The sequence below is a fragment of the Solea solea genome, chromosome 14 (assembly GCF_958295425.1).
Source record: "Solea solea chromosome 14, fSolSol10.1, whole genome shotgun sequence".
Classification (NCBI taxonomy): domain Eukaryota; kingdom Metazoa; phylum Chordata; class Actinopteri; order Pleuronectiformes; family Soleidae; genus Solea; species Solea solea.
In genome coordinates, this window is record NC_081147.1 from 18,811,532 (window position 1) to 18,823,380 (window position 11,849).

At 40.4% G+C, this 11,849-nt stretch overlaps 1 protein-coding gene across 1 annotated transcript; it reads right to left on the reverse strand.

Annotated features, from left to right (window-relative positions):
* Window positions 1-797: 797 nt before the first annotated feature.
* Window positions 798-11,272, reverse strand: kcnk4a (potassium channel, subfamily K, member 4a). Its single transcript, XM_058649036.1, has 8 exons — window positions 11,093-11,272; window positions 8,663-8,809; window positions 7,095-7,395; window positions 6,294-6,411; window positions 5,435-5,595; window positions 4,164-4,350; window positions 3,889-4,025; window positions 798-3,793 (listed from the first exon to the last, which is right to left on the reverse strand). The coding sequence occupies exons 3-8, from the start codon at window positions 7,281-7,283 to the stop codon at window positions 2,696-2,698; spliced, it is 1,890 nt and encodes a 629-aa protein (XP_058505019.1). The 5' UTR covers window positions 7,284-7,395; window positions 8,663-8,809; window positions 11,093-11,272; the 3' UTR covers window positions 798-2,695.
* Window positions 11,273-11,849: the final 577 nt, after the last annotated feature.

The following is an 11,849-nucleotide window of genomic DNA, read 5'->3' on the forward strand; positions in this document are numbered from 1 at the left end:
GTACTTAAGTACTTTGTTATATTTATATTTCTAGCAACTTTTACTCCACTGCATTCTCTATCTTTCTATCTTGCTCAAGAGCACATATAGACTAGCAGAGCCAGGAATTCAACCCACAACCTTCCAGTTGAAAGACAACTCACCCTACCACTGAGCTACCATGGTGCAATTCATTTTCAAGTACATTTTATATCAGAAAATGACTTTTGATATTGAAGTACAGTAATTGTCATTTACTTTAAGACTTTTACTTAAGTAATATTATAAAAAAAGACTTTAAAGTACTTTAGACAAGACTGACAAAGTCTTTGTAACAGTCGTTTATACTGAGAAGTCTTTCTAATTATAAGTGGAGCAGAGTAAAACACCATCACTCACCATAGCCTCAAATCATAAATAATTCAATTAAAATCTCTGCAAACATGTCAAAAATGAACTTTACAAGTTTAAAAGTATGTGTTTTAAACATATTCAGACTTCAGTGTGTAAATCCTGAAAGATGAGGGGAAATAACTTTTTTAAAATGTATTCTTCATTTTAGAGCACATTTTAATGGGAGTTCTGCCCATTAACACACCATTTGAAAGTATGTAATTGCACATGTTAAAATATTGCTTTTTTGAATATTGTCATCATACATTACTCTGCTGAATGTTTTCTTAAAGTTGTGAAAATGGGAGGAAATGAAACCCTAAGTGACACCGTATTTCCTGTTTGGGCTCACCAGTAGTCTGAACCTCAAAAATAAAAACAAAATAAAAAGCAGAGGAAACCACTGGAGAGGCTGGAAACATGAATTATTTGTTGTTTGGAGTTTTTATAGGCACACTTTAAGTCTAAACTCACTGAATTTAAAATGTAAAGAAAACAGTGAAAGATGAAATATGTCCTTCAGGTCAGGAGTCACACAATACTGCGGGTCATGGTCAGCGCATCAGTGTAGAGCCAAGTGACAATCTTTCTCCTGCCCACTGTCAACAAATTACAAAATATGTGGGATCCTGAAAATGAGTGCGGAGTCAGTGAGTTACTTATTTTGGCTCTGGTGGACGGCGCGCTGCCATGATGGCCTCGTGTCGTAGCTCCTGGTTCTGAGTTAGCAGGAAGTGACTGTTTATCCCACATCCACCAGAAACTGAGTTCATCCAGGACGCTCAGGGTTCAAGTCATTTCACTTCCACTGCACAACAGGAGTGTGTCACACGTTTATACTGCATATAAAATGTGTGATAAAACTTAACTATGCTCTTTTTTCCATGAGCATAAAAGGAATAAACACACCATTAAAAACCAAAATGAACCATTAAGAGATATGTATGTTTGGCTTTTTTTGTTTTCAGTAACTATATCATCATCAGCCTGTGAATAATGCTCACTGATAAAGTACATTGTATACAGTGCATTCATACAGGGGTCCTGTAGAGTTATAATGTTGACCACTTTTTGGTTTACATTCACAGATTGGCATCAAAAGGCATCGTTTACATCCCTGAAATCTAACAAAGCCTCCACATAAAACATTTTAAAATGCAGTTTCCCCTCTTTAATCTTTCAAATCCTTATTTTTTTATATCTTCCTCTTTCGCGCTACAGTGTCAGCCAATGGGTAAGATCACTGCCTCCCAACCCCTGGTCCTCAGGGAACACTGCCGTGCATGTTTTAGATGTTGCCCTGTTCCAACGCACCTGATTTAAATGGTCAGCTCGTCATCAAGCTCTGCTTAAACATGCAGGGCAGTGTTCCCTGAGGACCAGTGTTAGGAAACATTGGATTAGATGGTCAAAAAATACAATAAACAAGACAACCATCACTGCACAAGAGAGGTTTCATTAGTTGTGGTGGTAAGACATGTACGACTTGACATGCTGTGTTTAGTCTGCGTTAAACAGCCATCATTTAGTACATCTATGGCACTCGTAGGGTAAAATCCTCCCTCTGCTCTTTCTTTTTTGTGCGATTAACTTTAAACTTTGTATCAGTGTAATCATTTTGATGTTGACGTAAGTGGAAGTAGTTTAGTTTCAAGCACGTTTGCCCACCCAGGCTCTAGAAAGCAGTGGGGGGAGAAAAAAAAAAACCCTGCACTGAATTTAAAGCCAGTTAAAACCTGACATTTACTGATAAACGCTTCTGTGGAGAATCAAGTGAGCTCAGCGGCTAAGAGCCAGATCAACAGAGCAGATACTGTAATTATGTGTAATGACGTCTGGATCATGGTGTGACTCATTGCCTCTTAAAACCACAAAATAAATCCTTGTGTGAACCAGGTGTGGTCAGTTTTAAAAGGAAATATAATTCCCTTCAGGGCCTATTTGTCTCTCACTTATGGATTTATGTAAAAACATTTTGTCAGGTAAACCCTGACATTTCCCAGACGAGCGTCGCATTAATTATTGGTTAATTTACTTGATAGAGAATGTGTTGAGTCATGAGCGCCGGGTTCATGCTGACACGTCTGTGAAACAAAGCAGGTGTAAACAATCTATTTAAAGAAATAACAGAGTCCAGAGCAAGAAGCTATTGTGTTCTTCCAGAGCCAAGTAACAAAGCACAGTTTGTGGCCTGAGTTTGCTGAGCATGAATAGCACTGAATAATATCTGACTTGTAAAGTGAAATTTTGATATGGTTGTTGTGTACGAGTGCTGTAAACCAGCCTTGTTTGGGATTGTGTGCAGTTTTTTTTGCAGTAGCCATCAGAGTGGAGGAGCTGAGTCTGTCTGCTTCTCTGTTGTGGGCAGGTCTGGCTGAGAAGAGTCTGGAGGAGGTGTAGGTGGGTTCGAGGGAGGTCGCATGTCACAGTTGGGCTTCCGTGCTTGTAGGGGGCTCCACTGGTGTGGCAGCTGCCTCCTCATGCTTCTCCTCTTGGGTTTTCGAGGCCGTTTCCTCCTTTCAATGTTCGCCGCTGACTGGCCACGGTCACTCAGAGCGTCTGAGGATTCGTCGATGTACGCCAGGTTCTCTCCAAAGAAATCTAGTAGCTGGCAGCTGGCTGTGGAGGCAGTGTTGAGGGGAGGGGATGGGAGGATAATTGGGGGGACTGGAGAAGGAAAAGGTTGGGTAGAAGAAGAGGAGCATGGGCAGAAGTCTGGCGTAAATGTATGTTTGTGGTCACTGTTTGGTACAGATCCACGTTTGTCTGCTGGAATCAGTTTGCCTTTCTCTTGTGCTGTGCCCATGTCTGTGCCTCTTGCTCCTTTCCTCTCCGTGGTGCTGATGTTATAGCAGGGCTGGAACTGGTGCAGTGCCAGAAAGGATGAGGAAACTGAGGAGCCGTCTGATCTGGAGTCATATGAAGACTCAGATCCAGAGAGAGATCCTCCCTGCATTGCTGGGCCTGCTGAGTCTAGCTTTGAGCTGGAGTGGGCCACAGGGAGGGAGAAAGAACGGGCCAGCAGGTGAAATGACCTGCCCTCCACCTGTAGACTCACAGTCGGGTCAACTTGGTGTCCATGCCCTGCTCTTGGGACCGTTCCCCCTCCGAGAGCACTGACCCGTGGCCTGGACTGAGCCACCATCGCTCTCTCCAGAGTTGAACGGGCCTCCAGCTGGCTCATGGAGCTGGAGAGGCCGGCCCAGCGGTTCGGCAGATGCCCATTCTCAGATCCACCTTGAACCCAGTATCCCAGAGCGCAATGGGCTCCTCGACGGATGCGGCGTCGCTCGCTGCGCTTCCATCGCCGGCGCTGCAGGAGGAAGGGGTCATACTCAAGAGGATTTGGGATGCGGAAGTCCATGGACATGTTCTGGATGTTCTGGGTCCAGTCTGTGGCATGAGCTCTCAACTCCTCCATCTGAGAGAGGGAGTAAAAAGAGTAGAAACAGGGTCTAAATAAGATCAAATGCAACTCCTCCTCTCTCTGTATAATTACTGCTCCATTTATAGTACCTCAGCACGGGTCCTTTTAGACAACACCCTCAGCCAGTTGCCTATCATGGTGAGGATGGAGGCAAAGTAGGCGAGACCAAACACTATCCACAACCACACCAGAGGCTTGAAGAACACGTCATCCTCACGACCACCACCTGGACACACAGAGAGTGAGGGTGAATGATCTCAGGTCAGGTTCTGGTGGTGAAGGTGGTGTGTCCGTGGTCTCCAGTTTGAAACTGATGCTCCAGACCAGCTACAAATGGGAGTCCCATGAGGTTGTGTGTCAGTACCTGGTACGTAGTCTCCGAAGCCGACTGTGGTGAGCGTGATAACCACAAAGTAAAGTGACTCCAGAAAGGACCAGGACTCCACTTTCTGAAAGACGACTGTTGGCACGGCGAGGAAGATCAGACAACCAATCAGGATGGAGAGAACCGCAGAGATCACACGCACAGTGGTCGGTCTGACCATACGTTTCTATGGGAAACAGAAAAAAAGGGTAAATACGTACAGAGGCAGACTGAATAATGAGACTGTCAATTTAAAAATAAAACACAGAGATCAAGACTGAATAAAACTAAATCACTACTTTATCCTGTGCATTGCATATATTTAACTTTATTACAAGTACAAGTTCTATTTAGCTGATACTTGTTTTATAAAATTCATAATCATTCAAATCTATCTTAAAGTATTTTCTCGGAACAAGATTTTGACTTTTTAAACTTTTTTTAAATATGCAGGTTTTTGTTTGAAGACCGGTTTGTGATCATCCACTTGGATCTAAACATATAGATCCTACGGTTAAGTTTGTCTAAGTACAGACATCACAATATAAATCCAGATTCACAGTAAATGATTGCAAAGTGACTTCTACCTTCTTTACTTTGGATTTGTGTATTAATCTCTGGGTTTGTCGTCATACTCAATAATAGAAATCACCTGTTTCAAGAGTACACAAACATGAATATTCCTTTACACCAGTTGTTCCCAAAGTGTGAGATGTGGCCCCCTGGTGTGCTGTGAAGGTACTGCAGGTGGGCCTTGAGCAGTAATTAAAAAACATGAAAACATTTTTTTTAAATCTTGTCAAATAACTGTAACACATTTAAGATAAATTTTGGAACGTAATCATGAGTAACAAAACAAAGTATATATATTTTTTATTAATCCCCTTAGGGAAATTCTTTCTTTGCATTTCACCCAATCTCTACTAGGAACCTTCCTTGCTTCATTATACCCCTGCCCTTTGACCTGGTGGGGACTCAAACCTACAACCCTGCGGGTTCATTATTATTTGATGGAACACTTCAACCTCTCGGGTAGAAACGTGTCGAGTAGATTTGTGACTGAATATTTTTGTTGTGCTGCAGAAAACGGCCGCTCTATCATTTTAACAAACAATTGTTGAACAATGAAGTTCATTATTAATCGTTAACTTATTATTAAAAAGGATTTGCAGCTGAGGGCAATGAAAAACAACAACAACAACAACAACAACACAGGATTAAAGGTGCAAAGCTGTGACTCGTGTATATCCAGCTGCACAGACGACTCTCACCAGAAAGAGAGTCTCGATCTTGACCACAGCTCTCCGCAGCACGGTGCCCAAGTGGTCACTCACTCCAGCCAGCAGGATGCCAAACATAGGGATCCCTACCAGGGCGTAGCACACGCAGAACAACTGGCCGTACCATGTTCGAGGAGACAGGTTCCCGAAGCCTGTGTTAAGAAAAACAACAATACAGAGACCTTCAGATATATTCATGCAACATATTTAACAAATGTATACTGTTTAGTACATTAGAGCTGCAACTAACGATTAATCTGTCGATTATTTTCTCGATTAATCGTTTGGTCCATAAAATATCAGAAAACCTTAAAGAATATTGATCGGTATTTATCAAACCTGGAAATGATGATGTTCTCAAATGTCTTGTTTTGTCCACAAACCAAAATGATTCATTTTTAATGATTTCTTTGTTATCCAGAGCAAAGAAATTAAGAAAATATTCACATTTAAGAAGCTTAAACAATCGGAAATCTTGTTTTAATCAACAAATTATCAAAATAGTTAAATTTAGTAATCAATTAATAATTAATTGTTTCAGCTCTATAGTACATGCTGTTAGCTGTTAGCATACAGTATATGAGGATTTATTTATTATTATTATGAATGAAATGGAGAAACATAACCTCATATCTTCATCAGACAAAGTGCCTTAACACGTGTTCAGTAGATAGATAGATAGATAGATACTTTATTCATCTCACAGAGAAATTCACAGATAATAATTTCTGTTATTATTCTATTCATTATTATTATGAATGAAATGGAGAAACATAACCTCATATCTTCATCAGACAAAGTGCCTTAACACGTGTTCAGTGGGAAACAAAAACCCACATTTGCCTCCTACCTATGGTGGTAATGATGGTCCCACAGAAGAAGATGGCAGAGGCCACGTCCCAGCGGCTGGTGAAGTTGGCAGAAAGGTGGTTCAAATCCAGACCTGCGTCCACCGCAGTCACTACTCCCTGCAGGGAAGAGACACGTGTATACTGTGAATTTACTGTGTGTACACCTTTCAACACATTATTATTATTTACATTTATGTTCCTTTCTACCATTTATCCAAATGTTTATAAATGTTTGTAAATTTAAAAAATAAAATAAAATTTCATATCAAGTTCAGAGCTTTTATTCTGAAAAAAATATGAATTTATTCAAATAGATTATGTTGCTGGAATTGACAGTTAACCTAAACTAAAGGTTGTTTTTTTTAAGTGGGTTTTTGTTTCTGACTGAAGACGTTTTAAGGCACTTAAATGTTTTGGCCCAATATTGAATTGCTTAAAAAAACTGGCCCTCGGCCACATTTACTTGCTGATCCCTGACCTAGACGCTTCAAAACAGGAGTTCAGATTATTTTGGGTGACGTCATGTCCGGTTTCCACTTGGAAGTAACTCAACTCCTAATCTCATTGTGTGAGTATTTTAGTCTGACTTTGAGAAGGTGGATTTAGTCGGACAAACATGTTTACATGTATTATAAACATCAGCCAGACAGGTGCGACCAAAATAATTAAAATATGTGATGTAAAATGTGATGTACTGGCCTCTTCAGGAGTTTGTAATTGAATAGGCCTGCACTAAACCTTTGCTGTGTGTCACATAACACAATAACAACACTGTCTGTGTTTGATGATAAAGACGATACCTTCACAAGCACGAGGAAGTCCTGCTCGGTGACACAAGAGTTATTGTCGAGGAACTTTTGCTTGGTTTTAAGCAGGTCTTCATAGGCAGCGCTCTCCCTGGGGGCCTCCAGGGTGCGGAAGACAAGCGCTCCCATCACCAGGTACAGTATGACCCCTACCAGCAGGGCCAAGAGGGTGGAGTATCGCATTTTCTACCTGTGGACCCCCCCTGGCCCTCCAGGGCTAGAGATCAGAGGCCAGGATCTGCTTGGAGGCGTAGTCGGATACAGAGGAGCTCAGCTGGCCATAAACAGGAAGTTCCTTTAGAGAGATACTGTGTGTGAGTATGGGAAGAAGTAAACGGGTAGCAAGTGTTCCCGGAAAAGCTGACAGATAAGAAAGACCATCATTTAAAAAACTGTGCATGTAAACAAAGCCAAAGTTACCAAAGTACACTTACTGACGGAAGAATTTAGTTAAAGTTAAAAGTTGATGTGTAGTAAAATAATGACATCAATAAATGAATCTGTGCAGTTATGGGTGATCATCTGAACCACTTCTCTGTCACCTGTGGACACTATGATGTAGGTGTAGGTTCTGGATATTTAGTGGTTAGCAGCATACAGTCTTCTATAAAGTACCTTAAAGGGATACTTGAGTAAAAGTACAAGTCCTAAAGTATATGAAATTTACTGCACTTAAGTATCAAAAGTCATTTTCTGAAATGTACTTAAGTTTTACAAGTAAAAGTATTTAAAAAGTGAGGAGTTAGAATTGAGCCATGGCAGCTCAGTGGTAGGGCGAGTTGTCTTTCAACTGGAAGGCTGTGGGTTCAATTTCTGGTTCAGTCTATATGTGTCCTAGAGCAAGAGACTTAACCCTATGTGTGAATGTCAAAACTATAGTGTAAAGCAGTTCATCAAGACTAGAAAAGCTCTCTAAAAATAGACCATCTACCATCTCTTCTTTTATTCTTTTATCTATTTGGTAGTAACGCGTAAACAAGATAGTAGTGCGTAGTGGAGTAAAAGTAAAAGTGGCTATAAATATAAATAACAAAATAAATTTAGTACTTAAGTTTTCTGGAGTCAGTCTGAACAGCAAGGCCACGTTAAAAGACAGATATACAACACATTAATTACCCAATTATCATAGGACCACACATGAGAAGATTGCTTCTTCTTTGTGTGTACTAGTACATGTGTAGTAGTCCTAGTCCTCACAGAGACCAAAAAAAAAACTGGCTGTAATGAGGCAGAACCTCATTTCTGTGGAAGTGGTTAAGTTTAGAGCTAATATTTGAATTATGGTTAGGTTACGGTGGAATGGAAGCCAATGCAGTGTCCAAGGAGGAAAAGCTGTGCAAACTTGGATGTGGGTGTTTTGGTAATTACACAGAAATCTCCACTGGTGTGATGCACCAGTAAAAGGTGCTGCATATGCGACATATTTAAACCGTTCCCCTGGTGTCACTGTGAAGTCTGAAGTGACATACACGATTAAGTTCAGACACAAAACCTGTAAAAGATAACGTGACACATGTTTTACAGCACTTTCTGTTTTACAAAGTCTAGATTATTGACAGTACCTTAAGCCACTGATGGCAGGAGCTCACCCCATGGTAAAGCTCCACAAAGTGATGGATAAATCTTCTTTCACTCAGAATCTTCTGTTGCTTTCTCTCTGACGCACAGTGTTCACAAGCGTGTGGGGTTGTATTTGTTTCCTCTGAGGACTTGGAAGAGAAAATACAGATACGCCCGTGTGAATACATACATCTAACAGAGTGGCTTAAAGTTTGCACAGTTACAACAGTCTATGAGTGACATATAGTGAATGTTCACACTGTCAGGACTTTATCATAATAAGCAGGGAGGAGTGGACACTCAGCAGGCCACCGTGCAAGTGTTCGCACAGACCAGCACAATCTGCTAAAACCTCCCAGATACATCTTTGACATTATTCGAAAACAGGTTTGTTGCTTATCTTGACTTTGCTTCTAATAACGCCTTTGAACTGTTTACCTTTAACACACACACACTCACACACACACACAGATCTGGGATTCAGGAGATTCTTGTCTGAGTCCAGTCGGCCATGGTTGTCTCTACATGGACCTTGACAGTGTTTTGAAATTCACCAGAGTCTGAAAGGACTGTTGACATTCTGCACTAATGGACTGCTGTCTTTGCTTTGTGTGGACCAGACTCACTCTTTGGCCCTGGCATCATATCTCTGCCTAAACCTCCGCTGGCATATTTTTGATATTTTGCTAAGATATTGAGTGAGGTGCTCAGAAAGTGCACGGCTGTGATCTCATCTGAAAATAAACAGTCGGGCAGGTGGGGCCATGAATCACGAGGCGAGCTGTTTGAAACAAAGCACGAGGCTGGGAGAAGACGTACATTAGCTGGCCCTTAAGCTCAAGAGCCCAATACTATTTCTCATTTTTTTACTCCAACCCCTTCCACTGCCACGTGGCCCGACCCCCCCTTAGAGTTTAAAGTGGTTAAACTCTAGCCTCACTGAATGGGACACCCCTTCAAAATGTGATACATCATCACACAGGCATATGTGACATGTTTTACTGCAGATCCAACATGAAAAAAAGCCTTCACATGGAGGTTTGATTGCTCATGTGAAGGTGTAGGTTAGTGTAGGGCATATAAATATTATAACAGCGACATGAGGGGCATATAAAGATAATAATAAACATTATAAATCTGACCAAACTAGAGGAACCACTGAAATAAAAGACTTGTGAGTAGTCTGACTGTCTGATCGTTGAAGCCAAAAACATCCAAGTTCCAGTGTGTAACATCTGAGAGGGTTTATGACTTATAGTCATAAGTGTGTTTGTTTGTGTTAAGAGTGTTATCACTTTGTTTGCATAGCCTTAGAACAGCGGCTCCCAAACTTTTCACAGTCCCGTACCCCTTCAGACATTTGACCTCCATACTCCTGTGCACTTAGAAACCAGGACACATAAAATCAAATCAATTATTTCTCACCAAAATAGATCAGGGAGCAACACCAGTTCACTTTCTTTTTTAAAGACATCTACTGCAATGAATTTAACTGTATATGCCACTTTCATGCCACGTTTGCAAATCATGTTTTTTTTGTCTTCGCATACTCACTACATCACTTTACGTAATCCAGGTTTGGGAATCACTGCCTTAGAATAACATTACATTACATTACATGTCATTTAGCAGACGCTTTTATCCAAAGCGACTTATGGAATAAGCCGTGTATGTATGTATGAGCAAGAAATGGATGGATATAAAGTATTTGATAAATATACTAAAAAATAAAGATACAAAAAGTTTATTGTGCAAAATTGATGTATAACCTAAACTTTATCTGTTAAATTAAGGTTCAGATGATTCAGTAAAACCCATATTTGAGTTTTTATTGTATTCTGAAGTAAAGATTGGTTTTGTACTGTATGTGCAATGCTTCAATATACACACATACACAAAATACCACACTATTTAATAGTTACAGATTCTTAGTCATTTGTGTAATTTATGTGAAAAAGAAGAATTACTTCTTTAAAGTTTAATATAAGAACAAAACAAAAAGAGGCCTGTTTGTGAACACGACTGCATTCCCCAGACAGAGAAACAAATATTTCACATGTTATAATTTTAAAAACTGTGATCCCAAGGGAAAATAAAGATCCTTTAGTTGTCCTCAAAGTATTTGTTGCTGACGTCAGAGGGAGATCATACATTTCCTCTCGGGTTGTTTTCACGCACAGGAAAAGAGTGATCCTCAACATGATTATGCATAGGATAAGCAACATAGATAGAATTAAAACTGGCTTACATTTGACTTTAAAGGCCAAAGAAATCAAGGATATTTCTAGTAAAATGCAGGTCAAAGGCAGCAGCTGTCGTCATAGGGACACAGTTACAATAATATGTTGTACTTGCATTACAATTTTACACAATATCCGGACATGAAGAATGAGAATGGATATTATAGAAACACATAGATTTTCATGTCTTACCTTCAGTTTGGAGAAATGTATTTATCCAAGTTTGTCCCAAGCAAGTTTGCTGTTCTCTCACCATTCACCTCTCCAAGAGGAACTCTCTCTCTCTCTCTCTCTCTCCCTCTCTCCTTGGAAGGTGTTTCCCCACTCCTGTGACCCTACATCTCTCTGACAGGAAAGCAGATCTGAGGAGGAGGAGAAGAAAGAGCCGAGGTTTATCCTCCGTGGCAGCGCAGCGAGTGTGATGAAGTGCTGTCAGTGCAGAGGAAGAGCAGAGGACCCAGAGTTTCCTGAGCTGGACGTGGAGGAGCTCAGCTCCGTAAATGCTTTTTCGGGGAAGAGGAAAGAGACGCTTGCTACGTCAGAGTCAAAGTTAATGTTCCAGACAAATGTTCTTGCACTTTACTAAGAATTGTTTGTTGACAGTTTTCAACGAAAATGTGCAACAAACAAGATGAACACATGAGTGTTTTAATAGCAAGGTGCAAAATGCGAGATTCAAAAAGGCCATAATAAGTATTGTGTCATAAATACCCAGGAAAAGATGCCAGATACCATCCCTGAATCAAACATAACAGACTACAAGAAACTAACCTGAAGTGTAAAATATTTACTGCTGAGGTTGGATGCAGTTAGTGTGAAAGGTAAAAAAAAAAATATTCTCAACAGACTAAAGGCACACAGTTTAATCTGAGGAAAAACATGAGTAAAATTTAAAAAGAAACAACAAACATTAAGCATATATTTTCATACAAAATCCTTTTTGTACCTA

What these genes read in the sequence shown, in the direction of transcription:
- kcnk4a (XM_058649036.1), bottom strand. Translation starts at nt 7,283, where the DNA reads ATGCGATACTCCACCCTCTTGGCCCTGCTGGTAGGGGTCATACTGTAC. An exon ending in GACCATCATTACCACCATAG is followed by an intron (nt 5,596 to 6,293) that starts GTAGGAGGCAAA and finishes TTCTTAACACAG; the next exon opens with GCTTCGGGAACCTGTCTCCT. An exon ending in CTTCGGAGACTACGTACCAG is followed by an intron (nt 4,026 to 4,163) that starts GTACTGACACAC and finishes CTGTGTGTCCAG; the next exon opens with GTGGTGGTCGTGAGGATGAC.